Source organism: Hylobates moloch, unplaced genomic scaffold, assembly GCF_009828535.3.
Source record: "Hylobates moloch isolate HMO894 unplaced genomic scaffold, HMol_V3 SCAFFOLD_10, whole genome shotgun sequence".
NCBI classification, from domain to species: Eukaryota; Metazoa; Chordata; class Mammalia; order Primates; family Hylobatidae; genus Hylobates; species Hylobates moloch.
Window position 1 is genome coordinate 2,064,263 of NW_026652285.1, and position 17,275 is coordinate 2,081,537.

The 17,275-nt window shown below is 40.6% G+C and overlaps 1 protein-coding gene across 1 annotated transcript in view; it reads right to left on the reverse strand.

The window, feature by feature from the left end:
• Positions 1-7,214: 7,214 nt before the first annotated feature.
• The window catches only part of LOC131384409 (xaa-Pro dipeptidase-like), a 29,101-nt gene continuing 19,040 nt past the window's right edge, over positions 7,215-17,275 (reverse strand). The window contains exons 2-4 of the mRNA XM_058445398.1: positions 9,879-9,989; positions 7,849-7,922; positions 7,215-7,441 (exon numbers count right to left, since the gene is read on the reverse strand). Coding sequence (XP_058301381.1) covers positions 7,423-7,441; positions 7,849-7,922; positions 9,879-9,989 — 204 coding nt within the window. The 3' untranslated portion in view covers positions 7,215-7,422. The remainder of the gene's footprint in view (positions 7,442-7,848; positions 7,923-9,878; positions 9,990-17,275) is intronic.

A 17,275-nucleotide genomic window follows, 5' to 3' on the forward strand; every position in this document is an offset into this window, starting at 1 on the left:
TCAGGAGGTTGCTAGACAATTGTGAAAAGAAGAGGCATTTGGCGAGTAAGTCTGACAACATGTCCTTCACTAATGTATGGACACCACGCCAGCTCAGGATTTTGATGGAGAAAGGTGAAAAAATGTTTAGAAGCAGCTCTTCAGGGTTGTAAATCACCTACTTAAATTGTAGGTCCTGAAGTATGTGGGTATATAAATTTTTTGTGGTTGCTCTAACAAATTTCGTGGCTGAAAAAAATGGCAATTTATTCTTTCATGATTCTAGAGGCCAGGAGTCTGAAATCAGTACTACTGGGCCAAAAACAAGGTGTTGGTGAGGCTGTACTCCCCTCAGGGGATCAGGAGGGAGAAGTTCTGTTCCTTGCTGTTTTCTTCTTCTGATGGCTACTGGTATTGTGGTTGTATCACTCCAGTCGTCAAAGCCAGCATCTTCAAATGTCTCTCTGTTCTGTCTTCACATTGCCTTCTCCTCTGTGTGTGTAAAATCTCCTTTTGTTTCCGTCTTATAAGGACACATGTGATGGCATTTTGAGCCCACCCAGAAAATCTAGTAGAATCTCCTCATCTCAAGTATGTAGTAGGCACAAATTTCTTTTTTATCCTTCACAATTTCATGGATAGAAAATTCATTCTAACCACAAATCTTAGCAACCTCTAGCATAATTTTTTTTCTTATTAAATAGAGAACTTTCACACTTTCATTTAAAGGAAGCAATTTATGGCTTCTGTTTGGCATATCCGAATTGCTGGCATCACTACTCTTGCACTTTGGGGCTAAGTAAAATAAGGGTTACTTGAACACAAGCACAGTGATAAAGCAACAGTTAGTCTGAAAACTGGGATGGTCACTGAGTGACTAATGGGCAGGTAGCATGTACAGCGCAGATACAATGGACAAAGGGATAATTCAGGTCCCAGGTAGGATGGAGTGGGACGGCATGAGATTGCATCAGGATGCTCAGAACAGCACATAATTGAAAACTTATGAATAGTTTGCTTCTGGAATTTTTCACTTAATATTTTCAGACCGTAGTTGGCAGCAGTTCACTGAAGCTGTGGAAAGTGAAACTGTGGATAAGAGGGAAGCCACTGCAATAGTAGTAACAATAACTTTTACTTAATAAAAATTATCTTGACTGGCAGGTGCTGTGGCTCATGCCTGTAATCCCAGCATTTTGGGAGGCCAAGGCGGATGGATCACCTGAGGCCCAAGACCAACCTGGAGACTATGGTGAAACCCTGTCTCTACTAAAAATACAAAAATTAGCCAGGCATGGTGGTGCATGCCTGTGGTCTCAGCCACTGGGAGGCTGAGGCAGGAGAATCTCTTGAACCCAGGAGGCGGAGGCTGCAGTGAGCTGAGATTGTGCCACTGCACTCCAGCCTGACTGGAGTCTTGTGACAGAGCAAGGCTCCATCTCAAAAAAAAAAAAAAAAAAAAAAATCTTGACCTAACATCTCAGAATGTATGAAACAAAAGCAAGGAAGGAAAAGATGAGTAGAGCTAGGCTAACTTCTTTATCTTACATAAGAAAAACAGAAATGACACCAATTCCTCTTAGCTTCAGCAATTAGAGACAAGAGTTTTGTAGCTTGCTTTTGAAAGTATTGACAAGAACCCTTAAAAATATAATTGCACCATGCTAGCTACCCTGTTTTAGGGATAACAAATATGATCACTTCCCTGGTCTGCTTTCCTTTCTGCTGCTCTCGTTCCCTTTTCTGGTTAGAAATGTTTCACACCCATGATGACATTCTGTATTTCCTTATCTGAATATCATACCATCTGGAGGCATTCTGCATTCCTTTTGGCTTTGGACTTTTTATAACCTGTGATTAGGGTATAGATGAATAAAGATGTCTACTTTATCTTTCTCTAGTTTCCTATGTAGAATTTATATAATGTTAGTGTTCATTTATTTGATGTGTAGATTGGACTTGGGAGGACATGCGTGGATTTTAGATGTATCCTTGCCTCCAAGATGTAGAGAATGCTCAGATGCAACTAAAACTTTGACAGTGTTAATTGTCAGGATGCTGAAAGCAATCCGGAGAGGGAGGTACAAGCACCATATGGAATAGCAGAAAATCCTGGGGGCTCTACATTTAAAATATATTGGGAATGCAAACTTCTCTTACCATCGTCACCGCTTTGACTTTTTTTTTTTCTGCCAACCCACTGTTACCTCCCAGCTTGATTAATGCAACTAGCATACCTGCTTAAATTTCTCCACCGCCCCTCACCTAGTCTATTTTCAACACAATAACCTGAGCGAGCCTTTTAACACATGTCAAACCATGTTATTCCTTTGCTCAAAACCTTCTTGTAACTCCCCATTTCACTCCATGAACAGCCAGCATTCTTACAAGGGCAGTAAGGTACTGCACAAGCTGGCTAACCTACCTCTGTCCTCTCATTTTCAAACACTTTCTCCCTCACCTGTTCTACTCTAGCCACTTCGGTGTTTTTTGGACACTCCAAGCCACTACCATTTCAGGATCATAGTATTTGCATAGTACCTGTTCTATCTACATGAGATGTTCTCTCTCTGATTATCTGCATAGCTGGTTCCCTGCTTCCTTCAGATCATTGCTCAACTATGACTTTTACGGCTTTCCATGACCATTCCTTATAAAAGAAAAACCTCCTGTATTAGTTTGTTCTCACAGCGCTAATAAAGACACACCTGAGACTGGGTAACTTACAAAGGAAAGAGGTTTAATGGACTCACAGTTCCACGTGGCTGGGGAGGCCTCACAATCATGGCAGAAGGCGAATGGGGAACAAATTCACATCTTACATATGGGCAGGCAAGAGAGTTTGTGCAGAGGAACTCCCATTTATAAAACCATCAGATCTCATGAGACTTAATCAGTACCATGAAAACAGTATGGGGCAGGGAGTTTGTTTTATTTATTGTATCCCTGTACACAGGCCTAGAGCATGGCAGGCACATTGTAAGCATTGAATATATATTTGGGGAATGAATGGATGAATAAGTCATTCACAAACATATCTCTTCCAATATTAGGAAATAATGGTGATAAAAAAGATCTTGGCAGGGGATTAGAGAAATATTATAACGAGGAAAGACGTCCTACTCTAATGCTCTGGGCTGAATTGTGTTCTCCAGAATTCATATATTGGATCCCTAACCTCAGAATGTGACTATATTTGGAGATAGGGCCTTTAAAGAGGTGATTAAGTGACCATGAGGCCATTAAGGTGTCCTTTGAAGAAGAGGAAATTAGACCACACAGGGAGATAGCAGGAATGTGCATGCACAGCAAAAACACCACGTGAGGGGCTGGGTGTGGTGGCTCATGCCTGTAATCCCAGTACTTTGGGAGGCTGAGGTGGGCAGATCACGATGTCAGGAGATCGAGACCTTCCTGGCCAACATGGTGAAACCCTGTCTCTACTAAAAATATAAAAATTAGTTGGGCATGGTGGCACGCACCTGTAGTCCCAGCTGCTTAGGAGGCTGAGGCAGGAGAATTGCTTGAACCTGGGAGGTGGAGGTTGCAGTGAGCTGAGATTGTGCCACTGCACTCCAGCTTAGGCGACAGAGTGAGACTCCATCTCAAAAAAGAAAAAAATGTAATCCCAGCACTTTGGGAGGCGGAGGCGGGCGGATCATGAGGTCAGGAGATTGAGACCACGGTGAAACCCCGTCTCTACTAAAAATACAAAAAATTAGCCGGGCGTGGTGGCGGGCGCCTGTAGTCCCGCAGAGAATGGGTGAACCGGTGGGTCCATGATCCAGCCTGGGGAAGGCAAGATCCGTCAAAAAAAAAGAAAAAAAAAAAACATGTGAGGACAAAGCAAGGAAGCAGCTATAGACAAGCCAAGGAGAGAGGCCTCAGAAGAAACCAGACCTGCAGACATCTTGATCTTGGACTTTCCAGAGCCTCCAGAACTGTGAGAAAATAGGTTTCTGCTGTTTAGGCCACCTAATATCCGGTATTTTGTTATGGCAGTCTTGGCCGACTAATACATCCAGCTTCACGGAAAAGTAATATTTTGAGTTGGGCTGTCAAAGTGCCTGGCTCTATTTATATGAAGCCGAATGGAAACCATAAGCTCATTAAAAGTTTCTTTTTTCAGAAAAATTGTTTCAAGTTTTGAGGATAACATATTAATATCTAACCTCCTAAGAAAGTTCTTCTTCTTTTTTTTTTAACTTTTATTTTAGGTTCAGGGGTACATGTGCAGGTTTGTTACATAGGTAAACTCATGTTATGGGGGTTTGCCGTACAGATTATTTTGTCACCCAGGTACTAACCCCAGTACCTAATAGTTATTTTTTCTGATCCTCTCCCTCTTCCCACTCTCCACCCTCAAGTAGGCCCCAGTGTCTGTCGTTCCCCTTTGCATCCATAAATTCTCATCATTGGGCTCCCACTTATAAGTGAGAACATGCATTATTTGGTTTTCTGTTTCTGTGTTAGTTTGCTAAGGATAATGACCTCCGGCCCCATCCATGTTTCTGCAGAAGATATGATCTCATTCTTTTTTATGGCTATGCATTATTCTGTGGAGTATATGCACCACATTTTCTTTACGTAATCTGTCATTGATGAACATTAGGGTGATTCCATGTCTTTGCTATTTTGAATAATGCTGCAATGATCATACGCAGCATGTGTCTTTATGGTACAATGATTTCTATTCCTTTGGTTATATACCCAGTAATGAGATTGCTGGGTTGAGTGGTATTTGTTTTTTAGCTCTTTGAGGAATCATCACACTGCTTTCCACAATAGGCGAACTAATTTACACTCCCATCAACAGCGTATAAGCGTTTTCTTTTCTCTGCAACCTGGCCAGGATCTGTTATTTTTTGACTTTTTGGTAGTAACCATTCTGACTGGTATGAGATGGTATCTCTTTGTGGTTTTGATTTGCATTTCTCTAGCTCACTAAAAGTTTCTAAGGGTCCAGTGGTTTCAGGAAGTCCATTATTACTAAGAGAAAATGGTATTCTATTACTAGTAACAATTGTATAAACTAGAGAAAAAAGTGCCCTATTACTAGTAGCAATTGCATAAAGCTAGGATTGACTTCAATCCTGGAATAGTGAAGGATCACCTAAGAGGCAGACTATCATTACATTGTCATCATCACAATTCACATGGACTGAGAGCTTACTATGTGCTAAGTTCTCTTCTAACTGCTTCACATGCACTCAGCCATCCAATCCTCCCAGCAACTCTGTAAAATGGAGGGATAAACTTCCATAGAGTTGAGAAAACTGAGGCACAGACAGGTTGAGGAAGTTGCCCAAGGTCGTATGTTTTTATGTGGCAGAGCCAAGGCTTGAATCTAGGCGGCGGCAATGGAGCCTGCACTTGTAACTTCTATACCGTACCTCCTTTTCTGTATGTTCCCCTGTCTACAGAAGGCTTTTTTCTGTAACATTGAGATGTGCTAGCTCTTAGCTCAGCCTTCTGTTAGCACCAACCTACTTTTCAGCTTTTTTTTCCATTATTCACATATATTTAGAAAAACTGTGTCATCCCTTGTCTCTCCACTTTTCCTTAACTCTCCTTCCCATTACCTTGCCTCATTGATTAATTGATTGATTGATTGCTGTTCTAGTTTCTTATGCCTTCTTTGCTCATCCTTACCTAAAATCCATCTTTAATACCAAGTCCAAATCCTACCTCCCCCATAACATTTTACATTATCCTTCTCCTCTGAAAATTTCATTGTATGCACAACTAATTTAGAATCAGTAATGTACTTCCCTATTAAAATTCTATGATGACTGAATATTGTATACAAATCTTCCTAAGATTTAACTTTTCACCAGTTTTGTGTTTCCTCTTTAAAATAGATTTAATTCACTGAGTATAGGGACAAAATATCTACTATATATGATACTTTGTACATAATGAAAGTGTAATAGAAATTTATTTTTTTTTTTTTAAGACAGGGTTTCACTCTGTCATCCAGGCTAGAGTGCAGTGGTGCAATCTCAGCTCACTGCAACCTCTGCCTCCTGGGTTCAAGTGATTCTCCAGCCTCAGCCTCCCAAGTAGATGGGATTACAGGCAGGCCTGGCTATTACACCATGCCTGGCTAATTTTTGTATTTTTAGTAGAGATGGGGTTTCTCCATGTTGGCCAGACTGGTCTCGAACTTCTGAGCTGAAGCGATCCACCTGCCTCGACTTCCCAAAGTGCTGGGATTACAGGCGTGACCCACCACACCAATTACAGACCTGTAACTGATTTGTTTTGATTTGGGAAAACAAAAAACAGTGGAGATAGAGGAAGGACATAAATGTGGCGGCCAACAAGGCCATTCTAATTTATAGCTAGCACCATTTTGAATGAATTATATATGTTAGCTCCTTTATTCTTTACAATGTTTCTGTAAGAGAAATACTATTATTGTTATTAATTATGATTATTATTTGAGATGGAGTCTCACTCTGTCCTCGAGGCTGGAGTGCAGTGGTGCGATCTCGGCTCACTGCAACCTCCGCCTCCTGGGTTCAAGCGATCCTCTCATCTCAGCCTCCCAAGTACCTGGGAATACAGGTGTGTGCCACCACTTCTGGCTATTTTTTTTTTTTTTTGTATTTTCAGTAGAGATGGTGTTTCACCATGTTGGCCAGACTGGTCTTGAACTCCTGAGCTCAGGTGATCCACCCGTCTCGGCCTCCCAAAGTGCTGGGATTACAGGTGTGAGCCACCGTGCCCGGCCGAGAAATACTATTATTATCCTCATTTTATAGATGAGGGAAATGAAGCCTAGAGGTACTATGCGGTTTGTCCACCATAGCACAGTGCAGGCAGCTGCAGTCTGCCTCTCCGCCAGCAGAGGGTATTAAGAGACCACAACCATGTGTAAGTCTAAGATTTATGGTCCAATTTTCCTTCCCATCAGGATCAGGAAATGGACAATAATGGCTTTTGGATGATCATGGAGTTTTCTCATTTTCCACTTCTTTATATCACCAGTGACATTCTTTGGGCAACAACAGAAAAAATAAGCTAATTTTTTCCCACATGACCACACACAGTTTGCCTCTGGCTCATTTCTCTCTCCTCCTCACACTCTCAGTCTCCTTCCCAACTTCCAGGAACTGTTTTCTCCTATAATAATGCATTTGCTGGAATTATCTGTGGGGAATTTCCAAATCCCAGGATACCACCAAACCTCAGGGCTCAACGGTGACTCTACTCCCCTCAGCTGTCGGCCCTCAGCACTCTTAAGACCATTTTATTATTGCAAGCCTGGAAAATGAAATCACTTCGGAAGAAGATACCCTCCCAGTTCCGCAATGCACTCAAAAAAGTGTCTTTTGGATGATCTTTTGTTTGGCAGATTTGTAGTTTAAAATGGTGGCGGGGGCGTTTTGTAGGAACGGAATGTGATTCTGCTCTATGTCCTCATGTTATTGACCATCTTCAAACAGGATTTTTACTGCTAGAATGTGAGAAAAAGAGAAAGGAAAAGTTATTTGCACCAATTATCTCTGGCTGCTAAGGAACATTCAGAGATGAAAGCTGCCACAGCCAGAAACAATATTTCTCTCCTGGTGGGGATTCTCTGGTTTCCTCAGAGTCCTTCACTTCTGAGAATATGGCTTAAGTAGCAAGAATTTTTAATTTAGCCAAGATCTAGTGAGCCATAGCTTCTAGAAGTCGCTAGGCCTGTGGGATCCAGTTTTTCTCACTCTGTGGCTCTTTCCCTCCCATCTACTCTTATTGTCAACTAAAGTGACCTGTCAGGGAAACTGTGTTTTCTTTATAGGTTTGCATGAGGGTGACACTATAGGCAATTTGAACTATCTTTTTCCTTCTTGGAGAGAAACACCGCATGTGCACACTTACCAAGAGAGAGCACCCTCTGAGCAGGAATTTTCTCCTGTAGTCCATTTTACAGTCAGAAAAAGTAGGCTGCCACTCTACAGATCAGGGGAGAAGAGAACTATCAACTTAGGTTTCAACACCTTGCGTCTGTCCTCAGAAAGCATTAAACTTAGCAGGGGTGGCAGAAACCAGGGTCTGCTACTTAGCCCCAGAAGACTAACACCTACCCCTTTTTCTGCACCTGCGTGCAGCTTCATGTGCGTGTTCATGCTGGCCTTTTCCTGAAATGCCTTTCCCTTTCTGCCTCCTCTGGAAAACTCCTAGTCACTGGTCAGAGTCTTAGCTTGCACCCTTCACTTTTCAGCCTTCTCTCCTCTGTATTCCAGAACTTTTCACATGCCAGGATTAGAGCACATATTACTCATTATTTTAGTGTGTCTTACTGTTTGCACTATGAAGCCCTTAAAAATCTAGATTGTTTTATCTCATTGTTCTCCGACTGCCTAGCCTCATGTGAGGCACAATAATAAATGCCTGACAAATGCTTGTTGCCTATGTGAACACATAAATCAATACCATTGCTCAGGATTACTTACTAACCAGGATAACATCACAGGTGGGTGGGATTATTCAAGGAAGTTCTTTTTTTTTCAGTTTTATATAATATATATTTTTAAAGATAGGGACTTGTTCTGTCACCCAGGCCTGAGTGCAGTGGTGTGATTATAGCTCACTGCAGCTTCAGGCTCCTGGTCTCCAGTGATCCTCCAGCCTCAGCCTCCCACGTCGCTTGGATTATAGGCGCACACCACCAAGCACAAGCACAGCTATTCAAGGAAGTCTTTTTTTTCTTTTCTTTCTTTTTTTTTTTTTGAGATGGAGTCTCGCTTTTGTCGTCCAGGCTGGAGTGCAGTGGCACGATCTTGGCTCACTGCAGTCTCTGCCTCCCGGGTTCAAGCAATTCTGCCTCAGCCTCCTGAGTAGCTGGGATTACACATGCCTACCACCACACTCGGCTAATTTTTGTATTTTTAGTAGAGACGGGTCTCACCATGTTGGCCACGCTGGTCTCAAACTCCTAAACTCAGATGATCTGACCGTCTAGGCCTCCCAAAGTGATGGAATTACAGGCATGAGCCACTGCACCAGCCTCAAGGAAGTCTTAAACCTATAACGTAATTGTTTTTACTCTTTCTGCTAAGATAGTTGGAAGAAAATGCAATTTGTATATACAGAAAAGTAGCTAAAGAGCTTTGGATGAAGAACCAGGAAATCTGGGTAGAATTGAAGCTCTGCCACAAACTGCCTGTGTGACGTTGGATAAGTCACTTATATTAGTGACCTCATATTTTCAGGGGATTCCTTCAGATGTTTGTTCTGGGTCTGTCTAGCACCAACTATTTAAACTTGTGTAAAGAAGAACTCATAGATATTGACATTTATTCTGAAGAAAAAATGGACGTGACAGAACTATCCTTCTCAGGTTTCCTCTTACTGCAGTATACAAGAGATATTCATACAGAGACAATACAAAGCAGAATATGGTTAAAAAATGCCAGTTTGTTTTACAAATAAGCAGCCGAATTTTGCCCAACAACTCATAATTAATTTACCATTAAAAATATTTCATACCATATATCCAGGCTGGGAGCAGTGGCTCATGCCTGTAATCCCAACACTTTGGGAGGCTGAGATGTGTGGATCACTTGAGTCTAGGAGTTCAAGAACAGCTTGGGTGACATGGTGAAATGCCCTCTATACAAAAAATACAAAAGTATCCAGATGTGAGCTGGGTGCAGTGGCTCACGCCTGTAATCTTAGCACTTTGGGAGGCTGAGGCGGGTGGATCACGAGGTCAGGAGATCGAGACCACCCTGGCTAACACAGTGAAACCCCGTCCCTACTAAAAATACACACACACACACACACACACACACACACACACACACACACACACAACACACACACACACACACACACACACACACACACACACACACACACACACAAAGTATCCAGATGTGGTGGCATGTGCTTGTAGTCCCATCTACCTGGCAGGCTGAGGAGGGAGGAGGGAGGATCACTTGAGCCCAGAGGTCGAGGCTGTGGTGAGCTGCAAGGCACCACTGCACTCCAGCCTGGGTGATGGACCCAAACCCTGTCTGAAAAACAAACAAACAAACAAAAAAAACAAAACAAACACATTTTATGTAATATTGAAACCTAACTTTTCCTTCTCAATAAGTTAGCCTATGCAAATACAGCTCAGCTGTAGCAGATGCATCTTCATTGCTCATTTAGGTAAGTGCATCCTCAGCCATCTTGCTGATAAACTGAGACTGTTTCCATCGTCATTGATAGAAGATGCAAATAAATCCCTTTGGGGATGATGTGTTTAACTAATATTTCATCATCAAACTGAAAGCTGAGTTCTCCTCCAAAGCCCTAGTGAGGAAAGAGAAATAAAAGAGAAAGTTTGATCTGAAAACAACAAAGATTTATAAATGCCCAGAAGGATCTCTAAACTCCATGGGGATTTGGCAAAAGGTCATTTGGAATGGATTGTATGTAGCCAGGATAGGAACCCACTTTGGCTTCCAGAGATTGACTGAGGTGGTAAAGGTCGAGGGTAGGAGAGAGGAGGATTACAAATCAATCCAGCCCGGGGATGTGAAAACAGTTGGTGCTGCTCTAGGAATGCAGAATGCTGTGGACTTCACCCTCCTCTCTGCCATTTACACACTATGCCCTATGGTCCTCCTTTGGCAATTGAAATATTAGGGGAGGCAGAAGGTTTCCCTTTTAGCAACTGGGATGGGAATCTAAGAGAGTGTAGAGCTAATTAATACAGGCTGCCCCAGAGGCAGCTAAAAATGCAGGAAAGGCTGGGCGCAGTGGCTCACGCTTGTAATCCCAGCACTTTGGGAGGCCAAGGCAGGCAGATCACAAGGTCAGGAGTTTGAGACCAGCCTGGCCAGCACAGTGAAACCACGTCTCTACTAAAAATACAAAAATTAGCTAGGCATAGTGGCGGGCGCCTGTAATCCCAGCTACTCGGGAGGCTGAGGCTGGAGAATCACTTGAACCCGGGAGGAGGAGGTTGCAGTGAGCCGAGATCGTGCCACTGCACTCCAGCCTGGGTGACAGAGCTAGACTCCACCTCAAAAAAAAAAAAAATGCAGGAAAGCAGAAGGAATTGCTTGGATGTAGAAATTCTCATTGGGGAATTGTCTAGGGGAAGGAGGAAGAAATAAGTGACAGGTATTTTTTTTGACCCTCTTCCCTTAGGCAAGTTCAACTATTAGATTCAGGCAGCCAGGCACAGGGAAATAAATAAATTTTCCTATTTGAGCCTACCTAATAATAATGATTTAATTTCCCTTCTTCTCCCCACAGTCATGACAAAAGTTGTAGATATTGTGGACTTTCAGATTCCATTTCTATCTCCTTCCAACCCATCCTTCTGAAGCAAGATATCTTCTTAATCACTCCTATCATTATCAACTTTTAGTGGCACTCCATGGTTATTACAGGCCAAACATCTCAAGCATGCAAACATCTCCACAACCCCAACGCTGCCTGCCTTTCCCTTTTCTTCCGCTGACCTCCTCACATGCCCAAGCTTCCCTCAATAATGTGGCTGTTACTTGTAAGTTCATGCCCTTGCCCTCATGTTGGCTTGGTGAGCCCTCATGGACTCTTCAAAACTGGCTCCAATTGTCACCTTCTTTTGAAGTTTTTGTATCTTCCCATGCCAGAGGCTTTTGATAATCTCCTTATATTGTCTTAGCCTGCTATATATACCGGCTTCCAGTTTTGTTTTCATTTCTCTTTCCCTAACTACATTGTGACCATTTATTATTCCTACTGTGGCCCTACCCCCTACTAGTGTCAGTCATAGGACTGATGAACAATAAATATTTGTGGAATCAATGAAGCTCTTGGTAGTTAACCTTTGGCCTTGATAAAGTGGACGTGTTTTTATGTATTGGCTGACGTACTGAAAGAAATAAATGTCAAAGGGAAAAAGTCTTAAACCGCGTTTGTCCTTTGAAATCCAACTCTTTTTTACTTTGTATGGGCTACTTTTATTGTGACTAAACATCAGTACACAGTCAGTTTTACATAAACATGGAGCTGTAGTAGACATAATTGTTTAAGAAGTGGAATGTAACCATAATAAATGAGGAGGACACAATAGTACAGAATAGGCCGAAGTAGGAGCTAAGCAAACCAGACAATGGTAAGATAAAGTGAAAGATAAGGAGATAACATTCACAGGGATATTTGCCATCATGTGGAAGAGGTATTTCTCCATTGTGTAGGAATACATATGTCACCAAGTGTCAGTTGTGTGGGTGACCCCAAGTACCCTCACTTTCTGGGCTGAGCCTGAATTTTAAAATTGAAATAAGATATTGCTATTGAAAAGTCTCTCCTGTGTAATTTTGTAGAGTTTACATGTCTTTATGCCCCGTTATGCTTTCTAAATATTGTTCCTCATTTCTGCTGTCAACTTTCTTTTTCTCTTTTACTGAAGCTTTGCAGTAATGGAAGGATGATGGCATAGCATCATGAAGACAGCAACTTGAAACTGAACATTAGATAGCTTTGTGCTGAAATTCATCAGCCATTCTTCACCACAGGGAATATCTTGCTGGTTGGCAGAGGGCCAACCTTCCTTCCTGTAGCTCATACCTTCTCTTTATCTCCATTCTCTTCCTATTGTCTTGCCTTGGTTACTCACTGAGATTCAAAGTTCTTCTCACTTAATTGTGCGGTGTTTAACTTCTCTTTTCATTTTCCATGTGCTTCCAGACTATGCCCTGGAAAGGTCACATAGGTGAGGTCCAACACAATGAATGTTACTTTTTCAGCGAACAGCATCTCCACGGATCTGATGCTACTCTGCAAATGTGCAGACGAGACCACAGTTTGCTCTTGTTTCATGTAGCAGTTTTTTCTTTGGGACACCCATAGAAACAGCTGCTTTCTAGACTTAGAATTTTCTGAAGCCAAAACCATGTAAATCCAGAATGTCTGACCTGAAAGCAATATTAGAACTCAAATAGAATATATATATGTTTTTTATTTTCTTTTTCTTTTGTGTATACATTTTCAGCAGTTTACCCTCATGATGTGAAATCCAGAAGTGTAAAGGCAACATGGTAAGCTATTCTTGTAGCATAAAAATTGGCCATGATTCAAAAATGAATCCGATGCTATCGGCAGGCTTTCTTCACACCCATTCTTCCTTATTCAATCGTGCTTTATGTCACCCCAGTTTAGTGATTTACTTTTAGTGGAATTTAACTTGAATGTCTTAAAATACTATCATTACATATATTTAGCTTTGATTACAGTTATAAATTTGTTTAACAAACTACATGAAATATATAGTTGGCAATGGTCAAAGCAAATGTACCAATGAGATGCTCATAACTAGTTAGCCTGTTTAAAAAAAATCCTCAGGAATAAAAAAAAAAAAAAAAAAACCAATATAGCTGTCATTAATTGAGTACTCTATGTGCTACTCTTCCAAGCACTTACTATGTAATAACTACCCCACAACAACCCTATGAGGTAGGTACAAGTAGCATTTCCCTTATACAGTTGAGGAAATGGGGCCATAAAATGTTTAACAACATGTTCAGAAAAAGAAGGACTTAGAACATGGTCTATTGAGCTACTTTTGGCCTTTGGATCTCATGCTGAATTTTCTGTATTTCAAATGAGATGAAGAGGCTAAAATTCACAGAAGTGAAGATAGTTGCAAAGACTTGGGTTCACATCAGCGGACACCCATTTTGGTGCTCTTTGCATTGTAGAACCTGATCCTCCTTTTTTCTCTAAAGGGTTTGGAGTTTCAGTTTTTGCCGAAGAAGGTGTGTGTTTTGCAGCTATCTGGGAGTAGTTAACAAATGGCAGCCATAATACTCCAGTAGCTGTTTGATTTGTCTGTTGCTAGGAATGCTTTGCCATTGTTTCCAGAGAATAATTATTATGTATTAACCTGTGCCTGATTCAGGAATGCAGTGGTACATTACGATAAAAAGTTCCACTGCTGTGACCCTCCATTTAACCTCATAAATTCAGTGTATCATTCTCATTATACAGTAAAGCTTAAGCTTTATAGAACTAGAGACTGGTGCAGAAAATGAGATAAAATGTCCTCAATATGAATCATATGAATCATGTTTTAGTTATCTGAAGTCTCTGATGCCAAGCCACTTCTGTGTGTAGTAAAGCTACAAGTTAATGCAAAACCAGAAAGCAATTAAAAAGATATCCCCATTATAATGTTCAATTCAGTTATAAAAAAAGCCTATTTAGCAAGTTTTTTTATTGATAATAATAGAAATCAATTTTAATTAGTCTAAGCAGGAAGGGAGACTTTAAGATAATGAAAGAAGACATGAATATATTCTGGAAGCCAGCAGCAGAGATGGAGCTGTGATTCAAAAGAGACCAGAGATGGAGAGCCATGAGGAGCCCAGAAAACAGAATTGCTTTATTTTGTCCTCCATCTCTCTCTTCAAATGTCTTTGCAAATCTATCTCTATTACTCATCTACTCCTAAGACAATGGCTGAGCCCCAGTTCTCAACTTAATATAGTGTCTGTATAAGTGAACTCTCATTGAGATTTTACTTTCAGTCACAACTGTAAATTCCTAAGAAGGGGCTCTGATTGGCTCAATTTGGTTCTGGTGCTCAGCCATTGTGCACTTAGCTGAGTTCTAGGCAATGGTGTTATGTGACTAAAACATGGCTTCCAGGGTCCCATTCCTGTCACCCAGGGGCTAGAATGGAGAGCTGTTCTTAGAGGAGAAGGAATTATGAGCTGGGCAGACACCACAGAGTTCTCTGCTATTACCATGTGTAGTAGTCCATTTTCATATTACTATGAAGAAATACCCGAGACTGTGTAATTTATAAAGAAAAAGATATTTAATGGACTCACAGTTCCACATGGCTGGGGAGGTTTCACAATCATGGCAGAAGACAAAGGAGGAGCAATGGCCTCCCAAGTAGCTGGGACTACAGGCGTCTTACAGGGCAGCAGGCAAGAGAGCTTGTGCAGGGGAACTCCTCTTTATAAAACCATCAGATATCGTGAGACTTATTCACTATCACGAGAACAGCACAGGAAAACCCACCCCAGTGATTCAATTACCTCCCACTGCGTCCCTCCCACAACACGTGGGGATTATGGGAGCTATAATTCAAGATGAGATTTGGGTGGGGACATGGCTAAACCATATGACCATGTAACTAGGTCTCAGTGTAAACCAGCCCTTAGAAATTCAAGGACTATGTCAAATTCAAGAATATTATCTCTTTTATCTAATTAGGCATATTTGTAGACTAGATGGTTTGAGTATGTAATTAAGGCAACATATTTTAAAATCAGCCTGAATGAACCAAAATGTTAATTGGAATCTACAGTAAACCAAAAAATATACTGAATCCCAAAGCCAAGTGGAAGTGTTTTGGATTATTCTTGATACCACACAATTAATTTGTGGAGATAATTGGGATGTATCCAAGCTTTTAGTCCTGCTGACGATTTTAAGAGTTAAATTAGATGACCACATTTCCTGCTGTAATTGTTGGTCAGATCCTTGGAAATGGTAGGGTTTTTGCATGCTTCCATATAATTACAGAAATCAATCTAGGGGATGCACAAAAAGAGAAAGAGGAATTTCTTGTTATGTTCTTAGTGTAAATTTTGTATTCTCCTATGACCTGAAAGAAACTTGATGGATCATCTGGTCTGATCCCCTCATTTTACAGATGGAAAATGAAGCAGAGAGAGGAGAAGTGACTAGCCTTGTTGTCAAATTACGCATGAGTAGCAGATCCAGGACTAAAATCCTAGATTCCAGTCCTTTATTATGTCCTACTATAAAAACTAGGATTCACAAAATGTATGATAGTACTGCTAGGTAGTTATATTTTCACTAGTTTTGTTGTTGTTGTTGTTGTTTGAGACAGAGTCTCACTCTGTCACCCAGGCTGGAGTGCAGTGGCACCATCTCAGCTCACTGCAACCTCTGCCTTCTGGGTTCAAGTGATTCTCTGCCTCAGCCTCCCAAGTAGCTGGGACTACAGGCGTGCACCACCATGCCCGGCTAATTTTTGTATTTTTTGTAGAAAGGCAGTTTTGCCATGTTGGCCAGGCTGATTTCGAATTCCTGGCCTCAAGTGATCCACCCTGTCTTGGTCTCCCAAAGTGCTGGGATGAGCCACTGTGCCCATGAGCCACTGTACTCAGCCTATTTTCACTAGTTTTTAAATTGCTTTTTTTTTTTTTTCCAACATCTGGACTTTACTTATTCAGTATAATATTTTTTCAGGCCCTGAGTATAAATTCTTTGGATAATTTTCTGGCTAATTTAACTTACCTGTAGCAATACTCAGCAGCATAGACGATTAGATAATAAAGAAAAAAATTTTCTAACTATTATTTTGGCAGAGGACTAGGTTTAAATTTTCTTAATTACAGAAGAAAAAACAGTAAACAAATAGCATTTTAGTTTGGAGTAAATTTGTTCTTCTCTACAAATTGTTCAGATATCTCTAAGGACAAATTTCCATATTATGATTTTGTGTGTTGCAACTATAAAAACACTTTATCTTAAATGCCTTTTATCCTTGTTTTCCCCACTCCATGAAGAAAGACTCAAAGAAGAACTGGGCTTTAGATTGGAAGTTAAAAACTGGCTCATAGATTTATATGTGCACAGTGCTCTTTCAATCTTTCTCGTTTCATTGTTCATAATGAACAGAGGAAATATGACTAAAGAGATTTTACTGATCCAAAGATGCTAAATTCCAATATGCATTCTGAATTCCAAATAATTTGGGAAATGAAACATGATGATAAACAGGAAAATGAAAAAAAAAATGTAAGTGTAATGTGCCAACCTTCCTTGGCCAAATGGTCTGCGGTTAGAGTTCTGAATTCCTGGATTGTAATTTATCTGATTTTTAAATATATATAACATTAATTTGCTTTTTCAATTCTACAGAATAAATTATTTGATTCTCAGATACGTATTTTTAATTTCAAGATAAATTTTTTTTTTTTTTTTAAAAAAAAAAAAAAAAAAAAAGAACTACAGGGGTCCTGCTCCCTAACATTGAGTCATGTTCCCTAGAAACATAAACTTTCAACTCTTAGCTGACTCTTCTGAATTTTAACCCCATATTTCTAAATGTGCTAAAAATGTATTAATTTTTTTCAATCATAGACATTATTTTATTGATTGACTTTCTGTACAGTTTCCCAACTCCCTGAGCTACAGCTGTCGCAGTATTTGCATAGCCATAATATTATGAATGATGAATTTTTACTTATCCAAAAATTATAATATCAAGAGGATGGAGTTAGCAGAAGTGTGTGTATGTGTGTATATAAGGGATTTTCTTTTTTTTTTTTTTTGA